A 23,303-nucleotide genomic window follows, 5' to 3' on the forward strand; every position below is an offset into this window, starting at 1 on the left:
CTATAGCCATCATGGATTCATTTAAGTAGTAGGAAGGCGTACACCAAGTACATCTCGCCCTACTCCCTGCCATTTGCATTGTCCTCCCTACGTCCCTCACACCGAACACGGTAATACCTAGCCAAAGGGGTAGAATTCAGTTACAGTCAGCGAAACCGATCTGCACTGCAGGCGACATTTTTTTTTATGTTAATCTGGGCCACGCGACTCCATACAAGCACCCAGGCACCCAGATAGTCCATCCTCTGGAATATTCAAGGATTATGCTACGTATGCTCCTAACTTTTTTCATTTCAGCCACAACACCGCCAAATTGGTGGCCAGTCTACCCCACGAAAATCCGCTACTACATGGCATAATATTAACGAATATGTTAACCATTCTTGTACAATAAACAACACACATGTACAGATTTGAAAATCACAATCAGTTACTTGGTACTAGAGAAAGAAATATCTAACCACAATCGTCTCTACCAAGTGGTAAAGGCGGTTAAGTGTGACAAGAATGAAAAACTCCCTAAGTCACATAAGATAATATACTAAGATACACAGAAGAAAGCAAGCAACTGGACTTCAGATCATGAAGGCGACATGGCATGAAAGGAGCCGGCGATCTATTTACCCAGGCCAGTCCAGCCGGTTGATAGTGGCCAAGTCACGTAGCGGACGTGCCCGTTTGCAGCGATGCAGTATCGTCAGGTTATTTAATAGAAGACAAATGTGGCCTCGCCAGACAACACTTCGACCTGTCATTGGACATGTGAGTGAGAGTGTCTCAAGTGTAAAAGGAAGGGATCTTACAGTGCAACCAGAGTCATTGCTGCCGGTCTCAGAGATGAATTTGCCGTTCTCATATTTACAAGATCCACTGAGGTTGTCTCCTTGAATCTTAATGTTGAAGTTGAGCTTCACGCTGGTGGTGGGGCTGTTCTGGAAAATAGAAAGCCACTTGCCATTGTTCTCACCGACACCAAGGTTGATAGGAGCCCAGTTACCGATAGGCTTGGAGCCATCACCCCACTGGCAGCCCTCCTCGGTGCTGGTGCCCTTTGGGTTGACATAGTACTGAGCGGAGGTAACCTTGCCCTGCCATTTGAAGTATTTGTTGCCGTTAGGGCAAGTCAAGGGCTGAAGCTCATTGTCGCCAAGGGCCAGAGGGATGGTCTCAGCTTCGGTACCTATATGCAATGATGAGAAATTATTCCTATCACGGCACGCCTTCATGAATAAACTTACCAGGGTAGTCGGTACGGCAAATGGCAATCTCCACGCCGAGCTTGTTCTGAGCATGAACACCACCAGTGCCCTCAATGCAAAGCTTCTTGGAGAGTGTGGGGTTAGTAAGGTAGAGCTTGCCATTCTTACATTGGAGGCCACCAACGGACTGGCCGGTGGAGCCCTGAGTGCTGGGCCATTGAGACTTCTGATAACCAGCGGGGCAAGCGTACGAGCACATGGCTCCGTCAGTGCAACTGTCACCACTCACAGCAGTGACAATATCGGTCACAACACTGCCAGATACTTTAACATACTGAATACCGGACCAGCCACCGAGCTTCAGGTATTTAAGAGCGACGGCACCATAGGCAGATGGGAAAGTACTGCAGTCAATCTCTCCATCAGGGAAGTCGGCATCCAAGCCCGTAGCACCAGAGCTGCTCGACTGCGTGGGGGTGCTCGAGGAAGCAGCGGACGAAGAGGTTGCTGAGGAGCTGGACGACGAAGCTGGAGTGGCGGAGGAAGTCTCCACAAATTCTGCTGGTGCTTGTGTGGGAGCAGCAGCGGCGGTAGAGGAAGATACGGTAGAGGAAGAGGCGGTAGGTTGGCAGGGATCATAATTGGGTTGGCCATCCTTGTACTTCACCTCTCCGGCCCGGATTTTCTCGCACACCCACTCACTGGTGACCACTTGGCCTTGGTATTCGTACTGGATAACAGTGACACCGTTGGCCTCGATGACCTGAGTGTCAACGGTACGCTTGTGGTGATGACGGTGGGCGTTGTGGTGCTGACCGGCCACGAGGGAACCAGCCGTCGCCAAGGTGAGAATAACCGAGTTGAACTTCATCGTGTTTGTGTTAAGTTGGAAATTTAATCACGGGTCCTTCAATATTTGAACCTTGCTTCCGGTTTTGACTATTTCGATGCAGAACACTAATTAGCTTGAGTATATCCATGAGCCAATTGCTATGGAGTCACATGTGAACAGATTGCACCTCATGTCACTGATCCGCGCACGCTGCTATACAGCATAGAAGCATTGGTGGCGATAGCAGTTCAGTATGCGACATTGGTAGCACAACCGATGGCCACCAAATGTTCCGGGCATCTCGGTGAACGATGACAATAATTCAGGCGTGAAGCAATGTGGGGGAATGACCATCAATTTCTCGGGATTCGGGTACATACATCAACGTTATAGCAAAACCCGGTGCGCGCTTCGATCAAGGTCTGTACAGAGGTTGAAGTTGCAGAAGTGCTGTCGCTGTAAATCTAATAGAGGCACGAAGTGAATTTTCAAGGAGCGAATCACAGACGAGGTTTCCAAATGAGTGTGCGAGAGAGAAACAAGTCTCTCTGGTCGGATGGGAAACTTCAATAGGTCAACAGGCGAAAGCGGAATAAATGAAACGCTCTGGGGGAAGAGGAGTAAAATGTGGAGGATCGCGAGGAACAGAGGGAGTTGAGAGGGAGATGAAAAGAGAGAATTAAACTTCGTCGGTCAGTCGCCCAGGGGCTAAAAGAGGGACAAGACGTGCAGACCCTTCCAGGGGGAACTAAACTAAACTAAACTAAAGAGTGTGTGTGCGCGTGTGGCACTGTCAGTGATGGGCAGACAGACAAAGAGAGAGGCAATAGTCACCACAATAATAATAGGGGTTCCACTTCCAAGACTCAAGACATTGTAATTAGAGTTGTTGTTTAGGAGTAATACCGTACCATACGTACCGTACCGTCCCGATATAGGTACACATCTGCAGTCGGACTGACCTACCACAACAAGTGGAGTGGATATACGAGGAATAGGGGGGTGGAAACACCACAGGAATTGGCCCAAGGCACTATCCACGAACATCATCAGAACCTCTGAGAATGGGGGCCTTTGGAAGTGGGGGACGCCGAGGGAGACGTGTCCACAACCGTCCAGAATTGTGGTAGTAATTTGACTAATTTACTAAGCTCAACTAATTTTCAGTATCTCACGAGTATCGTTCATTTCAATACCTCTCTCCTGCCCTAGGAATTGTCTGGAACCTCTCCAATACCACGTCAAAAGGCCGCCGTGCAAAGGTGGTTGATTTTTCCTTTTCTCTTTCCCCTTAGACTTCCTTTTCATGTTTGGAAGTTTCCTGTTCCTGAATGCAAGCTTGGCGGTTGCCGAAATTACTCTGGGCCTGGTCTAGCCAATCAGCACGGCCACACAGGCATTGGCTGGTGGAAAATTGACTTTCCCCTCAGTCAGGTACACCAATCAACCGCAGGCTGAGGTCCCGAACCATTGCCACAAAATTCGAGTGTCTCATCTCCGATCGTTACGTTTGGCTGCATTAGGGCCGCCGGTATTATTAGCAGCTTCCTGAAAAAGCCCCTCAAGGCTGAGGTACCTTTTTACCTATCGACCATGGTTAGGGAGAAGTAGAAGAGTAATATGGGCATTTTTCTAGTTTGCTAATCCTTTTTCTGTTGTTCATTATCTACCAATAGATCACTCTAAATGGACCCAAAAACCAAACGTCAATAATATCCCGAGTGTTTGCCTTGGTCATGATTTCGAATCTGCCTACTGCACGGCCGTACGGTAGCGCAACGTGCCCGTGACTGGCCCATTAAGGGGCAGAGTCTGGAAGGCATCGTAGAAATCGGTCCTCTTTCCATCATATTTCTTTTACTTTTTACTCTATCAATCAATCCGACCAGCCTCGACCGTCCAACTGTATGTTATAGCGGAGTATGTATTAATAGCCGTCGGGGTAGCCGTACCCATCTTACCACTACTAGTAATAGATGTACGCACTGTACGCACCATTACCACTCTGGCGCGGCAGAGAGTCCACTGGGATCTGCGTTCACTGCAGGCTTCCAGATCATCTTCCATGCAACGATCGGGATGGAAAGGTTTTTTTTTTGCAAAAAAAATAAATAAATAAATAAATCAATAAAAATAAAATTAAATTAAAATTAAGATGAATGAATGAAATGAAATAGAAAAAAAAAAGATAGATAGAGGATCTCCCGCTACCAACGTTCTTTCAAATCGACTAGACTTGGAGACTGTTGCGGAGTATCTACCGTTCTTCATCATAAACATATCCAGTTACCAGGCTCCAGACACTGCTGAGCCCCTTGCGATAACGCATTAGTGAACTGTTTTGCTGTTTTTTTTTTTTTTATTCATATAATTATCATTCTCCTTTTACTCCACGAAAACTACAATGCATGGTGCGCTGTCAGCCACCCTATTTATTTTACAACATTGACGGTTACCAAATCACGAAGCTGATGTAAGATGAGTATCATCATCTTTAAAACGGGCCCCGCATGAACACATCACACATCCTATCTTCTGTATAACCCTATATATACTGTACACTTTACGGAGTACAGACATAGAAAATCATGCGCGATTGATTCAGATACCCAACCAAACTCACATGATGAATTAAGGAGGGCTGGGCTTACCGACATGCAGCGTGATCTCATCTGACATAATGGTAAAAAAAAAAACATGCCTAGGTAGGAATGTCTCCTACAAGCGGATATTACCTGTGTTCTCAAGGGTGCCCAGCCACATAAAAGTGCCTAGGATTTCGGATGCTGCAGGGTAAATAACACAAGTAGAAAGAAAGATCTGAGCGCCTTGCAGAACAAAAATGTTCATATCATCCGACTCGCCTATGCCCTTGCTGGAACTAGGGGTATCCTTCAGGCCCTGCAACTCAGACATTACATACTTCTTTCTAGGATCATGCATGGCGTCTGTATTTGACTTACTGCTGTACGGCACAAGAATTTACATACACATATCCATCCTCTAGTGATGCTCGTGATCAGCTGCTAAGCATCAGAATACTGGTCATCAGCCTATACATGGACGAGCGTACCTGCAGATCCCACTCTTGAACCATGTGGCCCGGAATTTGTAGCATTCTTATGCCATTCCTTACAGCGCCACTACATCGATATCCTAATTAATTACAGTAGTCAACAGGACAGTTTGGATTCTTCATGACGTGAATTCCGGCTGTCACCCAACAGCCACACAGCCACTATATTATCTCACGAATAGGAGGCAGATAGCGCATCTTTGGCCTCTTTAATCGGACTACATCCATTCGAGATAAAAACCTTGCGACGAACCCATGGGCAAACTCGATAGCTGATTTCGCGGGTCTACCGACGCTATCGTCAATTCCTCCTATATTAGCTTGGTCGTACGATGAGAGAAGGAACGTTCGCTGTACGGAGGTATGGTATGTCTTTGCTGGAAACGTCGGTGTAGTGCCAAGTAAGTGCTAAGACCTGGCCGTGGAGACAAACATCAATAGACTTGCCGAGTAAATACCTCTCCATCACTCTAGACCAGTCGTGTGCCCACTTGACAGTTACACATACACGGCAGGCTGCGCACAGTGAGCCGAAGACCCTGCGAAAACCTCCAATGCAAGCCGCTTGGCACTTGATAAAGTGAGATACAAGCGTTGTTTAGTCTTCTCTATGAAAACCGCTTTTCTCCGAGGAATCGTCCTATTATTCCCTATGGAGCAGACTAAGGCGTGGACGTATCCATCGCCATAACGATTTTACTTCGCTAGTCCCGTTAGTCAATTTGGCAAAGTATGGAACAATAATTTGTTTAAGGGGAATTTTCCTTCTTATCGCTAGCATGGTTATCGCGTTGGCCATCGTGCCGATACTCTCCTATGAAATGTTAGCACGTATGCGTCATGTTCAATATTACGCTAGAGACGACCTCCGGGTTCCCACCGGTTCGAACTCTGAAGTGATCCTATAGTAGTCCATGCGAAGAGTTTGCGAATAGCATCACACTTGCGTGGCTTTATCTTCCGTTGTTACGTACTCCATCTCGTCCCGTGGGGCACCAGGGAAGCTATCAGTCGTCAGGGGTATCTACCGGCTAGGCTCCGTATACTCCGTAACGTGCAACACTTTGCATCTAATAATTGATTTTTTTTTTTTTTTCTAGTGCCTTTTACTCCATACACTCTGCTGATTTTGTGGTCGAACCATGGATATTGGGTGGCTTGTAGTGGGGATTCGGAGCGCTACACCTTTACGGAGTACAGCTACACCAGAACGAGTATATAATTATCTTCCCGCTGTTTTCAACGTATTTTACTAGGGCCATTTTTTTTCTCTCTCTTTGTTACATTTTATATCTGCTCTCAAGTAGGCACCAGGGCAGTCTCTAGAAAATGTCAGCCCATTGAGCAAGAAAATAAATTCTCAAAAATATTAGCTTGACGTGTTCCCCACATAAGGGGGCGTATCATGCCTAGAAAACTCAGGATTGGTATCTAACCATGATACATGGATGTGTATAAATTGAATCGAGATATATAATTTCGGCTACACTGATTGTTCTGCCCTATAGAATCAAACGTCCATGGAATGCGGAGTACTATTCAAAGGACGGGGTTTAATATTTCCCCTCAACCTTCATGGAGTCAACGACAACAAGCCGAGCTTCCGGGCTCCACGTACACCTTGGACGACAGTAGGCAACAACGACTCTATTCCAATGCACGATTGAGAGCTGCATCCGAGGCTTTTTCCCTGCCCTTTTTTTTTCTTTTTCTTTTTCTTTTTTTTTCCCCCTTGCTCCTTTTCTAGACGTCCGATTTACTTGTAAGTACCATTGGCTTAGCATACTGGCTGCCTAGTTTATCTCTTTTCGTCTCACGGACAACACGAGGAGTCTGATGTATCCCAAGTCAAATTGTAATCACCGGTACAGGATACACTTTTATACGTCTATCATATTGAATGACACATTCCACCGAACGTTTAGACTAGAGCGACGATCATGAAGAGTAGACCTGCAGTAGTAGCTGATTGCTACCGCATTGAGAGCATGAATGACTAATCCACGATTGAGGTCGATGCCAAGACCGGACAAATTTGCCCACCGCCTTCCCGTGAATTTTTTTGATTTCCATTATCGCAGAATTCGAGACAAGTCGAAATCTGCAGCAATCGACATAAGATAGCAAAATGGTGTCCTCAACAGCGGTCACTACTAAGGTGGCCTCCGGGTCCCCCTACCAACTCGAGAAGACCCAGGTATGTAACCGATAATGTCCCGGGTCAACAATGGCAAACGTGATCTCAGTAGCTAACGATACGCCTGCAGGTTTCCAAAGCTTCTTCTGCGCTTTTGCGACACATCAAATCGAAGCAGGTGGAAAAAGAGAAGTCTGCGACCAAGAAGACCCTTATTGGAGACAACGACGAGTCCGACGATGAAACTCCACTCAACAACGAGGCTGTCTGGCTCGTGGTCACCACTAAGAAGCACGTTGTCGACAAGAACCGCCTGAAGCCCGGCAAGATTACCGTCCCACACTCCCTCAATGACTCCCCGAACCTCAGTGTCTGCCTTATCACCGCCGACCCTCAGCGCTCAGTCAAGAACATTGTTACCGATCCTTCTTTCCCTGAACATCTTACTTCCCGCATTGATCGGGTTATCGGCTACTCCAAATTGAAGGCCAGATATCAGAGCTTTGAGAGTCGGCGACAACTCCTGTCCGAGCACGATGTTTTCCTGGCGGATGACCGGATCATTTTGCGCTTGGTCAATACCCTTGGAAAGATCTTCTACAAGTCTAGCAAGCGGCCTATTCCTATTTCCATTGCTAAGGTTGAGAAAAAGGACGGCAAGAGGGTGAAGAAGGACCCGAAGCAGAAATCGAAGGAAGAAGACAGTGCTTTCGCTTCTCCTGCAATTGTCGCCAAGGAGATCGAGAAGGCACTCCACTCAGCACCTGTCCAGCTGGCTCCCGCCACTACTGCCTCCATCCGCATTGGTTCATCTAAGTTTACCCCGGAGCAGCTGTCTGAGAATGTCGATGCTGTTGTTCAGGGCTTGACTGATAAATTCATTACGAAGGGCTGGAGGAACATCAAGGCCCTTCACATCAAGGGTGCCACTACTATGGCCATGCCAATCTGGTTAGCCAATGAATTGTGGGTTGAGGAGGGTGATGTGGCTGAAGACGCCGCTGTGGCTGATGTGAAGGCCCTCGAAGGCGCCAAGAATAAGAAGCGCAAGCAGAATGCGGAAGATGAGAAGCTGTTGGAGGGCAATAAGAAGTCCAAGAAACCCAAGGCTGCTGATGAGGACGAGGACACCGCTGCCAGGAAAGAGAAGCTTCAGAAGCAGAAGGCCAAGGCCCTGGAGGATGGCAACGTTGCCAAGACGACAGAATCCGCTACGAAAGCTGGAAAGAAGAAGAGAAAGTCGACCTCATAATATACTACTGCTATGGTGTTATATGGATTATATTTGTCAACTGCAACTATAGGTTCTCCGGCGGCGTACTGTTGTCACGTGTGTCGATTTTTATGATTTAGACAATAGGGCGTGTTTGCAATACCCTTTGAAGAAAAAAAGTTATTGTTACTACTAGTACTGTGCTTTGATGTTCATTCTGTTATTAGAAAATTTCCAGCAATACAATGGTATAAGGTATGCTTAAGATTTGACTATGGTCAGTCAACACAGGTCCTCCGTAGGTAGCCTTGCAAAAGGCACATGTCATGCACTTTTGCAGAGGACACCGCCCTTAGTTAACCGAGCTCTCCGAGGATCGGCGGATGCTTGGCGGACCGATGATAGCCACCCGCCCGCCAAAAGCGTCGGCAGAACTTCAACTATTATGCAGTTGCACCTACTTGTTGGCAGCCCGACAAGAGCCCAGAGCAGGTTCTCATAATTGACCCAATATATACACCATCATGATCCCAATCGCAAGACACTCGGCCCTTCGCGCCGTCCGCTCGCAGCTCGCTCCGCGGGCCTTCAACCAGTCTGCGCTCGCCCGCCTTCTCTCCACCTTGGCCGTCCTTGAACAGCGTGATGGCAAGCTCCAGACCTCATCGCTCTCTGCGATTGCGGCTGCGCAGAAGCTAGGAGGACCCATCACTGCCTTCGTGGCTGGAAACGGCGTTAAGGGAACCTCGGCTGCGGAGGCAGCTAAGATTAAGGGCCTGGATAAGGTAGTGGCCGTGGACAGCGAGGCTTATGAGAAGGTACGAGGTCGCTACGATTAGCCCGGGAGCCGTGAGATCACGATGTCAGAGATTTCTAACGTAAATGGAACACTAGGGTCTCCCCGAGAACTACGCTCCTCTTCTCGTCGAGAATATCAAGAAGGGCGAATACACCCACATCATTGGCGGCCACTCCGCTTTCGGAAAGAGTCTTCTGCCTCGCGTGGCAGCTTTGCTGGATGTCCAGCAGGTGTCCGATATCACTGGAATTGAGAGCGAGGACAGTACGTATAAGGAAGACTGAGGAAGTTGACTTTGTCGATGAGTCATATGTGCTGATGGTTGACACAGCTTTCGTCCGCCCTATCTATGCTGGAAACGCCATTCTTACTGTTCAGTCGAGCGACCCCATCAAGGTCCTCACCGTTAGAGGCACTGCTTTCCAGGGTGTTGAAACCGAGGGTGGCTCCGCAGAGGTTGTTGAGGGAGTTGACCCCAAGGCACCCGCCCAGACCGAGTGGGTTTCTGAGGAGCTTGCCAAGTCTGAACGCCCCGACTTGGGTACCGCAGCCCGTGTTGTGTCCGGAGGTCGTGGCTTGAAGTCGAAGGAGGAATTCGATAGGGTTATTGTGCCTCTGGCCGATACGCTCGGGGCTGCTATTGGCGCTTCCCGTGCCGCTGTTGACAGTGGCTTCGCTGATAACAGTCTGCAGGTTGGCCAGACTGGCAAGAATGTTGCGCCTCAGCTGTATCTCTGCGCTGGTATTTCCGGTGCTATCCAGCATCTTGCTGGTATGAAGGATAGCAAAGTTATTGCTGCTATCAACAAGGACCCTGATGCTCCTATCTTCCAGGTTGCGGATGTCGGCCTTGTCGGCGACCTTTTTGAGAAGGTGCCGGAGTTGACTGAAAAGCTGAAGAGCCAGGCTTAGTTTGCCTATCGCTTTTGTGTTCTTGTATCATGATTTCTTTTTGTCTCATGCGAGCTTCCGGGGCGGAGTCAATCATACAGTATACCATCCATTGTTAGCACTAGGAAATTGCAATTAGACTCCTAGTTACAACACGTTATACTTGTATCGATCTTCGTGAGTAAAGCCTTGATTCAACGCATAGGTGATGTGCTTTGGTGATGTGCTTTGGTGATGTGCTTCGGTGATGTGCTTCAGTGCTGGAGCTATGCACCCTTAACCGTACAGGCAATGGTGTGGGAGCTTCATGGAATGCTGCGGCCATAGGCCCTTCCATTTAGTTTTCTATGGCAAGATATCAACTGTTGTGGTTGCTATATGTATGCAATATTATCGTAGCGAGATATTCCCCAATATTGCACCTTTCGTTCCCTTTTGGAGACTCTCATGCTATGGCCGGAGAGAAATTTCAGCCCATTATTCAGTCATTTTGTAAACAATTATCAATAATGAACAATATTATGTCCATTCTGTCGTACATTAGTACACCTATATAGAAGGACATGCGTCACTCTGCCCCTGGGCCGCATGCACTTGACACCCATTCAGGGTTAGCGCGTACCCGTCGGCGCGTTCAAGCGCGTCGCATCACCCACTCCATCTAATCGGTCCACAGATACGGAGTAGAGAGTATCACCAAACTGGTCAATTGGGTATTACAGCTCTATCAAAATATGAAATGACCTCTTGAACGCTTTAATGAAATCACCACCGTCGTCATTCCCGCACTCGTTTGATCCCGCCATACACCTCCATTCCCAGGAACCGGACGATATAGATATACTCCCGCCCTCTGAATCTTTCTCCGACGAGTTCGAGGCTATACATCTGCAGCGACAGGAAGATATCCGCAATAAGGTCGTGATCCTAGACCGGGCTTGGAATCTCTCGGATGTGTTTCGGAGTGACGAGGATACAAGACCTGGTATGCTGTCGCATAGGAAGATAATGGTGATGCGAAGCATTCTGACGGTGATTTAGAAACTCCGACGAAACCTAGCAGGAAGACCCAGCTGGGGAACGTGAACTCGCCTGTTCGCCCACTAGTTCTTCTACCGTCTTCGCCTCCCGTCGCCAAGATGCCGTTTATATCGTCACCCGTCGTCTTTCCATCGAGTGCTCCTTCACCGACGGACCCGCAGAAAAGGAAGAATGGAGAAGAGACTCAGTCGGGGGAGCCCAAGCGGCAAAAGATTATGGGAGGATTCTTGGATGACGATGATGATGAGGATGAGATGGATGCATTTGGAGATGCCCATCTACGGAGCCAATTTGAAATCGAAGACCAACTCATCGGGCAACCGCCTGTTGCGCCGACGGAGCCGGTGAATCTCTCACAGCTCGCCCAGACTTCTACATCTACACTTGATACACTACACGCCCCAACTACCGCTCCAATTACTTCAGTACCTACATCTTTCAGTTTACCACGAAGGGGGCCTGCGTCAATACAGATAAAGACTTGCTCGGGCAAGACGCACAATGTTGCGCTAAGGAAGACGGCAGCCACTGTTTCCTATGAAAGACTTGTTGCCGGCCGATCAACCACGGCTCCAGGGAGAGCTCAAAAGAGTTACTATGGTATTGATATACATAGACTTATGGACGAAGCTGCACAGGAGGCCGAACAGTCAAAAACGTCTAGACCCCCACCTGTCCCTGTAGTGCGGCAATCGATTGAAGCCGCAGAGGGAAATCAGAAGGATAGGAAAGCAGCAACAATAATGTGGACCGAGAAATATCGTGCTCGTAAATTTACCGAACTCATAGGAGACGAACGAACACACCGATCTGTCATGCGCTGGCTAAAGGGGTGGGAATCTATTGTTTATCCCAACCTAGCTAGGTCGAAACCCAAAAAGTCCGGCAATGAGGAGGAACGACCGCACCGAAAGGTAATGTTGCTATGTGGACCTCCTGGTCTTGGAAAGACAACACTGGCCCATGTCTGTGCCAAACAAGCAGGCTATGAGGTGCTGGAGATCAATGCTAGTGATGATCGGAGCAAGGACGTGGTGAAAGGGAGAATCCGAGATGCACTAGGGACGGAAAACGTAAAGGGGATGAACGTGGAAGTAGGCGAGAAAAAGGTTCGGAAAGCAGCGCGGCCAGTCTGCGTTGTCGTCGACGAGGTAGACGGTGTTGTTGGCGGATCTGGTGGCGGCGGTGAGGGAGGTTTCATGAAAGCATTGATTGACCTGGTTCTTCTCGACCAGAAAAATGCGTCACGCTCATCGGAACAAAACACGGCGGGCAGAAGAAGGAAAGGAGACAATTTCCGCTTCCTGCGGCCCCTTATCCTGGTTTGCAACGATGTATACCACCCCAGCCTTCGGCCACTAAGAGCGTCTTCTGTTGCTGAAATGATCCATGTGCGCCAAGCACCTTTGGAGAACGTGGTTTCGCGCATGAGGGGCATCTTCAACTTGGAAGGCATCCCCGCCGATAACGACGGAGTGAGAAGGCTATGTGAAGCGTCATGGGGTGTTTCCCGAAGGAAGCAAGCCAACTCCAAAAACAGCGGAACGGCCGAAGGCGATATTCGAAGTGTCCTTGTCGCCGCGGAATGGGTGGCCCATAAGCTGAAATACGAGAGCGTAGAGTCTATGCGGTTGACGAGAAGATGGCTTGAGCAGAATGTTCTGAGTGAGGCTGCAGGAGGCAATTCGTTTTTCAAAGGCCTAAACCGTGGAGGCGTGCACGACATTGTCGACCGTGTGTTCACGGAAGGAGCTGGTTTTGCAGACGTCCCTATCAACACCGAATCCTTCCGTGATCCTTTCGATGAGAACGCGAAGACTCCTGTGGGTGTAGCCGACCTCAAAAAGCGCCATGCCATTAACCGACTACGAGAGATGGTTGACGCCAGTGGCGATTACGACCGCTGCGTCACGGAGTGCTTTACTTCATATCCCCTGCAGACATATCAGGACGACACATTTCTCTCTAAGCCCAACAACGCCTATGACTGGCTGCATTTTCATGATACTATCTCATCCAAGGTTTTCTCTAATCAGGATTGGGAACTCACACCGTACCTCAGCCAGCCCGTGGTCGCATTCCACCATTTGTTTGCGTCCGCCTATGGCAAGCGCACTCGTAATGAGCCTGACGAAGAGGGAGAGGAGGAACACCCTTTCTCAGGACCCAGGGCAGAGTTTGCCGCTAATGAGGCTCTGAAGCAGAACCGTGCAATTGTCAATGGTTTTCAGTCTTCGTTAACTGCTCCAATGCTACGGCTTTTCCGAGCAACCGATTGTCTGGTCACTGACCTCGTCCCCAACCTCATGCGGATGTTGTCGCCTGATGTAAAACCGGTTGTTGTACGGGGAAGCGGGGAACAGAAGAGCATGGCCAGTGTGCGTAAAGAAAGCGAGCGGGCTCTCGTGCAGGCAGCCGTCCGTGTCATGACGGGACTAGGTGTGACATTCGAAAAGGTGCGGGTAGAGGGTGAAGGCGGGGCGCATGGGGGGTGGGCATATCGCATGGAGCCGTATGTTACACCACTTGCATCTAGACATCATTTCAAGATCTCCAGGCTAACTGTCCAACAGTCCATTAGATTCACTCGTAACATTCTCGAAAACCAAAGGACATTCATCAACAGGAACAACTAGCGCCGCACCAGTGCGCTACGCTGTTCGGCAAGTCCTTGACCAGGAGTACCGCAAAGAGACGGTACGAAAACAAACCGAAACATTGAGTTCGACTACTGGCCCCAAGAAATCAGCCCGCAAGTCTGCAGACGGCCAGATACAGGACGATGGACAGGGGGCAAAAAGAACAATCCGGGAAGCTGGTGTCAAACGCGACTTTTTCGGACGGATAATCCGCGAGCCTTCGCCGCAGCCTGGGGGCTCACACGAGAATCCAGTGCAGAACGAGGCTTCAAGGGCAGGCAGAAAGGTTTGGGTGACGTATCACGACGGGTTCTCGAATGCCGTACGAAAGCCCATCTCAATGAGCGAGTTGCTAGCGGGACTATAAGGAATTTAGTACATAGCCTTAATACGAAACAGTCATGACTAGATGATAACTCTAAACTCCGATTTCATAGAATCTTCGCTAGTAATATTCTGAAGCCGACGTACCGTATGGCTGCCAAGGTATGCTCGCCTTCAATTTATATGAACAAAAAGATTCAGTCTCCCAATCATAAGATAATAAATATAATCCATTATGCACTCGGTTCTCTGCAGAGAAACCGATCACCACATCCCAATACTCAGTATTAACTAAACATCAAGAACAAGAGTTCGATCTCAAACCAAAGCGCTCAAAATCGTAAACACAGCGCATCGTGCAATCTAATATTTAATCCCAAACGCCAATTTTCCCAACAGAAGAAAAAATCGAAGCAAAGTCCCCGAGGTGCACCAGGCAGAAAGGGTACGGTACGTCATCAATGAGTTGTCATGTATCCCCAGCATTAGCTCCGTTCGATGATCCTTTCGATCTCTTGATGGATATGATATATCGCCTTTCCTTGCATCTTCACCGATACGCAAGGTAGGTAGCCATGGCCTCATAGTGTAGCGCTTTTTCGGAACTTTTGGTGCGCTTCGGTGTAGAGGTACCCGTCTTCTCTGTCTTCTTCAGGGAGAACCATTTCTTCGTGGTGGGTTCGGCGTCGGTGCCCTTCAGGGTTGTTGTTGTGGAAAGGTAGGAGTGGGTTGATGCCGCATCGTCTGAGACGGTGGTAGTTGACTTTGTAGATTTGCAGGTCATTGTTTCTTTTAGATAGAAGGTTTTTGAGAGGGTTGGTTTATGTAGAGGAATGGTTGTGGTTGTTCTTTGGCTTGGTTTGACTTGGTTTGTATAGTTCGGAAGGAGTCTTGAAGTATTTATAGCAGTAGTTTCAATATATTATGAATTGATCTTGTTCGAGTGAAAGTAATCAATGTTTGATGATAGAATGAAAAAGATGCAAAACAAGATCCAGCCCGGTCTATATATACCCTCTCAAATGCAGTCAATTCACTCCTCCAAGTACCTTATATTCCATTCCGTACCGTGTTACGCATTTTTACTCCGACGCCTTACGGAGTACGACAACTAACCCCAAAAGAAAAAAAAAAAAAAAAAGAAAGAAAGCCGCCAAAGCAAGTACATGACCCACCACAACGATTAGCTGTAAGGCTTAGCAATCCGCTCCAACCAAGCACACTCTAGTATCTTCATTCCTGGAGAGGGATCCACAGGTGGCTTGAGTGCCTGATGATATGCCAAAAATGCGTCATGACTGCTCGTGTCAACCCCACAAGACCAGTCTATTCTGGTATACCAAGGAGCGAAGGGCGTGAACAAACACGAAGTCGGTGAAGTTATTCGGGTAGAATCCGAATTACTCAGAAGATAGTCTAGAATCTCGCTTAGAGTTAGAGGAGGTGGTCGGTGGTTTCGTATTTTCTAGCTTTGTTTGGATGTCGGGGTGGGAGTCTGGTAGGTAGGGCACCCATTCGGGTTAAGTGAGTAGTACCTACTACCCCGTATGTCAGGCTTTTGGAGGAACCACAGTCTGTCTTTTTCTTCTTTTACTAAGAAATTACACTGTAACTGGGATCCCTTTATGACAATCGGGCCTGGACTCCACTTGCCGAGAAATTTGGATCTGGAGCCATCTCGTTCAATTCAGCTAAAGTTTTGTTTGTCTGCTTTGCTCAGTTTGCTGTTATCGGTCATTGGTGGGTTTCCGGAGTGACTCAGGATGGGCATTAGGCTTTCATGGCTGCATACGTCAGAATCTTGAATTCCGACATATGATTTCAATTATCGCGGTTACTGGATACGTTTAGAGTGTTGTAGACAGCTCTACTTCGTTCTACGTATAGAGCATAGTCTATTATGGCAGTGCGGCCAGAATGGTCTTGGTCTTGGCATACTCCGACATATGTCGCTATTCCGAACTCCGACGTCGAACTTTTCATTCCGATAGCGATCAAAGAAAGACACGGAGTCGGCGTGTCAAAATGAGGGCATTTCGGAATAAGAGTATATAGTCAAGCTGAGTTAGTTAATCAAGAACTTTGAGATAATTTTAGAATAAACAAGCATGTGGTAGACAGGGGGCAGAAAAATCGGTGCGTCAGGCGTCGGAGTAGAAAATGTACAGTCCACTCGGTGCTACTGGGTTCGTCCTAGGCGGATTTCCTGCATGCATAACATAATACTACATGTCACGAACTTGCGTTGAATTGACCTCTTTGTACCAGTGTTATAGTAACTTTGTATACTGGAGCCGTGATTGGTTGACGTTTGTTTTATGGTTGTTTAGATTTATATATAAATCCAACCCCGCTGAACAACCACATAATACATTTCATCTATCTCGCGAGAACACGCAACTCAATAAAGGAGAAGAAGAGAAAGTAAATCCAACTACATGGCTAGCCTTTCCTTTGATGCTATTTTTCCAGTAGTACCTTTCGTCGCCAAGGATCACCCTCAAGATATGCCCAAAGTCGTAGGGTTGGCGTTAAAGGTGACTATTATCCAAAGCCCCCCCTTCCAATCAACACCAACACTTAAAAGACATTACGATAAAATAAGTGGCCCACCATACCAGGTCTTATTAAACAACCCTCACTTTGTTTCATTTGCCAGGAGCTTAAGCTAATATCATGTAGATCCATGATCTCGGAGGTTGATTAGAAAGCATGTGGGAAGGTCAGCCAGTGCAACCAAGTGTGCAACCGATGACAGATTCAGCTTCATTCGATGACATTCGATGGAAGAAGACGAATGGATTCTCTCCTCCAATAATCGGTCAATGTGGATAGGCATGACATCTCATAATGCAACCTTAAAAGACCAACCCTATATCTCCCCCAATGTGCATTTGTCAGCGTACCGCAGCTATGCGGCAAACCACCCGATTCCATGATATTCATTCAGATCTGAGTGGATGCTAAATATCCACTACGGAATGACCGCAACCTATCCGGAAATTGTGTGATCCTAGGTATTTAAAGAGGCATATACCTCACGCTTCCCCGGCAACATTGCTACAAACCACTACCCTTATTTCTTTCAATACACAACAACAATCGTTCCCATTCATCAGCAGAGTATCTAGTGAAGATGTCTCTTAAGCCTCTTATCCTCCACGGCCATTCCGCCGGCCCTAACCCTTGGAAGGTGGCCATGCTCCTCAACGAACTCAATGTTCCTTACGATTACAAGTATCTTCAATTCGCAGAAATCAAGAGTGAGCCCTTCTTCAAGATCAACCCCAACGGCCGTGTTCCCGCCATCGAGGATCCCAACACAGGAATCACCCTGTGGGAGTCGGGTGCTATCCTCGAATACCTGGTTGAAACCTACGACAAAGAGAAGAAGTTCAGTTTCGAACCCGGTACTCCTGAGTACTTCCACGCCAAGCAATGGCTCCACTTCCAGATGTCGGGTCAGGGTCCCTACTTCGGCCAGGCAGTATGGTTCACCAAATACCACCCCGAGAAGGTCGAAAGTGCCCGGCTGCGCTACATCAACGAAATCCGTCGTGTGTCGGAAACGATGAACAACGTTCTTGCGGACCGTGAGTATCTGGTTGGCGACAAGTACAGCTATGCCGACCTCTCCTTCGTTCCCTGGTTCGGCATCATTCCCTGGATCACCGGAGATGCATTTGAGCTGGAAAAAGACTTCCCTCATCTCAATGCCTGGCTGGAGAGAATCAAGGCTAGACCTGCCATTGCCAAAGCGTTGGCAGAGAAGGCTGAGGCAACCTCGAAAATGACGCAGCCTTGAAGGGAGCGAAGTGGTTCAAAGAGCTAGCCGGTTCTTGCTCAGAGAAGTTAGCATATGAAGCCTGTATTTAGAATTGCATTATAATTTTAATAAATCGATAGTATCGATGATACCATGGTTCATGTTTTTTGGGTAAATTATATGATGAGTCCGGTGGACCATTCCTGCCGAGGAAGAAGTAACTCAAAGGCCATACTGGTGTGATACGGAGCTCTCGCAGTTGAGTAGTTACATGAAGCAAGGCAATCGGTCTAAGTAATTGTAGTCTTAGATATTTTATACTCGGAGTAGTAGTAGAAGAAAGTAGTAGGAAGCAGGGCACACGGAGTACTGGCCAAAAAGAGAGAATGCCTATTCCCAAAGTGGCTAGCGTGTCTGAGGCTCTTGGCGCGAACTTTTGGAGCGACAGCCGTGTCGCGACAGTTGCACCGCTACTAAGCCATCCTCCTCATCGTCACCTCATTGCTTCTTCGCTTGGTGTCACTTCCGTTATTTATCCCGGAGGCTCAGTTTGCCACACTTATTGATAAGCCAGTTGATTAAGGGTTGCATCCGCACCCTGTCACTCGCCTCCATTGGCCTTCTAAGCAGAGACCCTTGCTCCGCTGCCTGCGACCTCCGTATCCTTCTTTGACCACCATTCTATCAACATGGACGAGAGTAACGTCGTTTCCAGCGGCGCTGTCGATGACATTCACTCCGCGACTGCCACCCAAGATGCCCCAGGTGAAGTGATCAACCCTTCCGGTGGGTTTGCCCTCCCTCCCCTAATAGAATGCGGAGTTTGTCAACGTTCGCAACCTTATGCTCCGGATCGCAATCGCGTCAAGAGTCATAGGAAAATGGGAGACTGAATGTTCCAGGGACTGATAATCCTTTAGACGCTCCGGCCTCACCCAAAGCTCAAAACACCGAAGGCGAACCGGAGGACGAGGAGATGGGCGGCACAGAGACTGAACCAAAGAAGGAAAGCGAGGGTGCTGAAGAAAATGCCGACGGCGTTGCGCAGTCAGGTGCCGAAGGTGCTACAGAAGATCAGTCTGGACAAGGCAAGTCGTCGATCGAATCTTCGGCGCGCTCACAACTTGTTTCGCAAACACATGCCATTATTCTTCCCAGCTACTCCACGTGGTTCGACATGCACACCGTTCATCCGATCGAGAAAAAGGCTCTCGCAGAGTTTTTCAATGGCAGGAACCGAAGCAAGACACCCGCTGTCTATAAAGATTATCGCGATTTCATGATCAACACCTACAGACTGAACCCTATCGAGTATCTCACAGTAACCGCATGCCGCCGTAATCTTGCTGGAGATGTGTGCGCGATCATGCGTGTTCACTCGTTCCTAGAACAGTGGGGTTTGATTAACTATCAAGTGAGTAATCATCAACCTTGAGCTATACCTAGTTGCTAACCCCTTCAAGGTTGATCCCCAAACTCGTCCGTCAAATATTGGTCCCCCCTTCACGGGTCACTTCCGAGTTATTGCTGATACCCCACGCGGCCTTCAACCCTTCCAACCTGGGCCAAACCATTTTGTTAAGCCCGGAAAGCCTCTACCGGCCACTGAGCGTGCAGCTTCAGCTGCGCCAGTGTCAAAGGCTGATCTTAACCTCGAAATCCGCCGCAACGTCTATGACGATAAGGGCAAGGAGATCACACCTGCTGTTGAGGACAAGGAGAAGCAGACAAATGGCGACGGCTCCACTAACGGTGCGACGGGCGATGCGGTGAAGGCGATGGAAACTGCTTCCAAGGAACCCAGAAAGAAGTTCCACTGCTTCTCATGCGGCATCGATTGTACCCGACTCAGATTTCATTATGCGAAGTCGACCCCAGCCACCGCTAACGCATCTGCCCCGGATTCAAAGTATGACCTTTGCCCTAACTGCTTCTTACAAGGCCGCATGCCTTCCAGCCATAGCGCCTCCGATTTCGTTAAACTCGAAGACAGCGCGTATTCAGTAATTCCGGACAAGGATGCTCCTTGGTCTGACTCCGAACTTGTACTGCTCCTCGAAGGACTGGAGAATTTTGATGAAAACTGGGAGCAGATTGCCAACCATGTTGGCACTAGGACAAAGGAAGAATGTGTCATGAAGTTCCTGCAGCTGGAGATTGAGGACAAATATGTCGAGGACTTACCTGATATGCGCACTGCCGGTGGACGAGAGCCCATAAGTCAGGCTGAGAACCCCGTTCTGTCCGTAGTTGCCTTTTTGGCCCAGATGGCAGAGCCTGCCGTGGCCGCTGCGGCGGCGGGTCGCTCCGTGGATGAGATCCGTAAGGAGCTTCGAAAGCAGCTCGAGAAGGGCTCCGACAAGAGTCAAGAGAAGGGCAAGGAAAAAGAGGGTTCTGGGGTGAAGACGGAGGATTCCATGGATGTGGATGCCTCTACTACTGAGGTTGTAGAAACCTCTAGCTCTGATAAACAGTCCAAGGCTTCTCTGCCCACAGTCGCACTCGCCACCTCAGCAGCTCGTGCCGGCGCTCTTGCGTCTCACGAGGAGCGGGAGATGACCCGCTTAGTCTCTGCTGCTGTCAATGTCACTCTGCAGAAGTTCGAGATCAAGCTGCAGCAGTTCAACGAGATGGAAGAGATCATTGAAGCCGAACGCCGGGAACTTGAACTGGCTCGTCAGCAGCTGTTCCTGGATCGGATGGCCTTCAAGAAGCGTGTAAAAGAGGTCCAGGATACCCTGCAAGCGGCTAGTCTGAAGGGACCCGGTGAGGATGCAAACAACATGCTTGGTGAGGCCGCGACGGCAGGAATCGGAAACCGTTTCAACTTCCAGCCTGCAGGCAGTGATGCACGGGCTGTCGTACAGCCTTTGAGCGCGGAGGCAGGTGCTGACTACAAGACCCTGGACCTGTAATGGGTGGAAGCTTCCTTCCTTCCAATGGCATGCGTAAATGGAAAACCATTTTGAAAAAAAAAAAAATATGAAATACATTTCTTACGATGCAACAGGGACGTTCGCAGGTTAACATTTATAATATCCATGTATTGTACCATAAATATTCTAGGGCCGAAGGACCAGATACCAGGACGAAAGATTGGAGGTGCACCTCACAGAGGCTGTTTGGGTGATTGATTGATGGATGAATGATTGGGGTTTGGGTTTACTATTGACTTGCTGCTCAACTAGGAAAAGGCGCAACTATATTGGAGTTAGAGTATTTGTCGCGTTCATCTATTTCAACCTTATTATTCAGTTCAAGGTGGAATGAAATCGTTAAATTGTTAATTCTTGTGCTAAATGTCTAGTGACCAACATGTTTATGTGGTATCATACAAAAATATCATACAAAAAGCCAGAGATCGAAAAATGGGCCACAATATATAGCAAAATTAGATGGACGGATGTCCAATCAATCGCTGGGCCAGTCAGCCGGACTCATCGGCTGTGAATATAGAGGCATGCCGTCCCTTTCGTCCTGCTCTGAGGACGGATATTCCCTGGGTGCAGGAAGGTCGTCGTCTGAGCTAGAAGAGGAGCTTTCTTCTTGTTTGGGCTCGACTTGTATGCGCTTCCGACGGGTTAGTATAGGTGATCGGTATCCGGGGTTTGTGTTGACGGGTGGGGATGAGTCTGATTCATCCGCTCCTTTCTGGTTTGAGTTAAGTTCGGTTGTTTGTTTGTGTCGGGTATTGTGAATTTCAGGATCTTCTTCATCTTGAGGGATAGTGGTGTTTAGGTCTGGGGCGGCTGAATCGTCCATTTCTATGTCTTCGTGGTCGTCTTCACCCGGGTTGATGTCCTCGTCATATTCACCAGCGGTTGGTTCAACATTGAGTTTATCTGTTTGGTTGTTTTCACCATCGACTGTGACAGGTGAAGGATCCCGTGAACTGTCAAAGCGCCTTCGTTTTCGTCGCTTCTCGGATATCTCTTCATAGATATCATAAACTTCGTGACCATACTCCTCCCAGTCGCTTCGGTATAGTGTCCTTTCACGCCAATCTACAAGCTCTTGCTGTGTTTTGCGCTCTCCTATCGGTTTGCGTATTTTACTTCCCTGATCTTCTTTCTTGATCGGACCGGAAAAATCCGGCACTGGCCGGTCCAAAGCCTTCCAAAGTTCTAGCTCTTCAAGACAACTGGCCTTTTGGTCTTCTTGTTCGGCGTGTTGATTTTCAGAATCCGATGGGAGTTCATCTTCATCGCTGGGGACTTCTGGTGATAAGGGTGCAGTTGGGGATGGGGAGCGTTCGGGCTTGAACTCGTTTCCACTGTCACTCGGATTATCCTCATCGCTGTCTGTGTGTTCGCCGTCTGTGCTCTGCAACCTGCTTTCTGACCTTTGTCTGGATGTGCTCCGATTCGACTCTGCATCGATGGGTGTCCTATTGGACAGCATATCTTCCACCTCGTCGTGACTCAGGCGAACGGACTTCCATCCTTTTCTATGTCGAGAATCCGAAACATCCAAACAGCACCGCCTTGCTACGCCAGTCCAGTAGTCAAACCCGTCTCGTTTCATTTTAAGCACGTCCAGCGCGGTCCTAACGTCTCGCGGCTTGACTACCTTGGCCTTGCTATTACCCGTATCTCTCATGTTGCGCAGTCTTGACATGGCGAAAAACAGGGTCGATTGAATCAAACGGCGTGTCACGCTTACGGTGAGAGTATAGAACTCGGCTAACGCATCGGCAGTTATTGCTGGTGCTTCGCCCGCGTAAGCTATGTTCACCCAATTATCTTCTAGTCTTGCGCCTCCGAAGTTCATGAACAAGCGCTCGGAGAGCCGGATCCATCTTGGGATGTTGAGTAGACTGGCCGTGTGATAAATGCTTGAGCCGGCTGGGGATTTTTGATCCAGCGTCTCTAGTTCTTCTACTAGTTCTGCTTTGTCTCGATCGATTATCCACAAATCGTGATGCCTCTGTCTTCCGGCAACATCCTCATCTTGCTGCTCTTTGAGTACCAGCAGCTTAGAATATTCATCAAGGGCGTCGCAGCATTCGCTACTTACTTCCTTCGCCGCGGGCACATCGCCTAGGACGATTGCTCTGCTGTGCTCATCTTCCATATGCTGCCATTCTAGTCTCCGTTGCAAGAGTCTGAGATATTCCTGGACCTCCAGCTCTGATTTCGTACCAATCGCACCAGCTATATCACGGATACCATCTTTCCCTTTTCTGTCAAGGACGTTGAAGAATATTTCCTTCTCTTTCGGCGCCCAAGACACGATCCCGGCCTGGGTAGATTGGTAGTTTCCGCTGCCGGCCTTCGATTCGACGAACGTATAGTCGTCTATTGTTTGCGCAAGTAGGTCGGAATATGCTTGCACTGATTCCTTGCTCAGCGATGTCTGTAAACGTTCTAGCATCTGCATTCGAGAG

At 48.5% G+C, this 23,303-nt stretch overlaps 7 protein-coding genes across 7 annotated transcripts; 4 read left to right on the forward strand and 3 right to left on the reverse strand.

Annotated features, from left to right (window-relative positions):
* Positions 1-550: 550 nt before the first annotated feature.
* Positions 551-2,820, reverse strand: sun1 (SUN family protein UTH1). The gene is made up of 4 exons (XM_032064532.1): positions 2,412-2,820; positions 1,239-2,138; positions 804-1,180; positions 551-748 (listed from the first exon to the last, which is right to left on the reverse strand). Exons 2-4 carry the CDS (start codon positions 2,068-2,070, stop codon positions 707-709), a joined length of 1,251 nt encoding a protein of 416 aa, XP_031927856.1. The 5' UTR covers positions 2,071-2,138; positions 2,412-2,820; the 3' UTR covers positions 551-706.
* A 4,415-nt stretch (positions 2,821-7,235) lies between these two features.
* Positions 7,236-10,168, forward strand: BDV27DRAFT_145017 (ribosomal protein L1p/L10e family-domain-containing protein; the record flags this gene model as incomplete). Its single annotated transcript, XM_032070346.1, has 5 exons — positions 7,236-7,304; positions 7,375-8,483; positions 8,999-9,275; positions 9,352-9,520; positions 9,588-10,168. The coding sequence occupies 5 exons, from the start codon at positions 7,236-7,238 to the stop codon at positions 10,166-10,168; spliced, it is 2,205 nt and encodes a 734-aa protein (XP_031927857.1).
* Positions 10,169-11,286: 1,118 nt separating this feature from the next.
* On the forward strand, positions 11,287-14,194 carry BDV27DRAFT_145018 (putative sister chromatid cohesion factor (Chl12); the record flags this gene model as incomplete). Its single annotated transcript, XM_032070347.1, has 2 exons — positions 11,287-13,700; positions 13,762-14,194. 2 exons carry the CDS (start codon positions 11,287-11,289, stop codon positions 14,192-14,194), a joined length of 2,847 nt encoding a protein of 948 aa, XP_031927858.1.
* A 124-nt stretch (positions 14,195-14,318) lies between these two features.
* Positions 14,319-14,981, reverse strand: BDV27DRAFT_127965 (uncharacterized protein). The gene has a single exon (XM_032066879.1). It carries the CDS (start codon positions 14,933-14,935, stop codon positions 14,702-14,704), a length of 234 nt encoding a protein of 77 aa, XP_031927859.1. The 5' UTR covers positions 14,936-14,981; the 3' UTR covers positions 14,319-14,701.
* A 2,153-nt stretch (positions 14,982-17,134) lies between these two features.
* BDV27DRAFT_127966 (glutathione S-transferase family protein) lies at positions 17,135-18,203 on the forward strand. Its single transcript, XM_032066880.1, has one exon. It carries the CDS (start codon positions 17,288-17,290, stop codon positions 17,954-17,956), a length of 669 nt encoding a protein of 222 aa, XP_031927860.1. The 5' UTR covers positions 17,135-17,287; the 3' UTR covers positions 17,957-18,203.
* Positions 18,204-18,403: 200 nt separating this feature from the next.
* rscE (putative RSC complex subunit (RSC8)) lies at positions 18,404-21,204 on the forward strand. The gene is made up of 3 exons (XM_032066881.1): positions 18,404-18,703; positions 18,820-19,331; positions 19,381-21,204. Exons 1-3 carry the CDS (start codon positions 18,607-18,609, stop codon positions 20,830-20,832), a joined length of 2,061 nt encoding a protein of 686 aa, XP_031927861.1. The 5' UTR covers positions 18,404-18,606; the 3' UTR covers positions 20,833-21,204.
* Positions 21,205-21,223: 19 nt separating this feature from the next.
* Positions 21,224-23,158, reverse strand: BDV27DRAFT_127969 (uncharacterized protein). The gene has a single exon (XM_032066882.1). It carries the CDS (start codon positions 22,988-22,990, stop codon positions 21,329-21,331), a length of 1,662 nt encoding a protein of 553 aa, XP_031927862.1. The 5' UTR covers positions 22,991-23,158; the 3' UTR covers positions 21,224-21,328.
* Positions 23,159-23,303: the final 145 nt, after the last annotated feature.

This window comes from Aspergillus caelatus (assembly GCF_009193585.1).
Source record: "Aspergillus caelatus strain CBS 763.97 unplaced genomic scaffold BDV27scaffold_82, whole genome shotgun sequence".
Lineage (NCBI taxonomy): Eukaryota > Fungi > Ascomycota > Eurotiomycetes > Eurotiales > Aspergillaceae > Aspergillus > Aspergillus caelatus.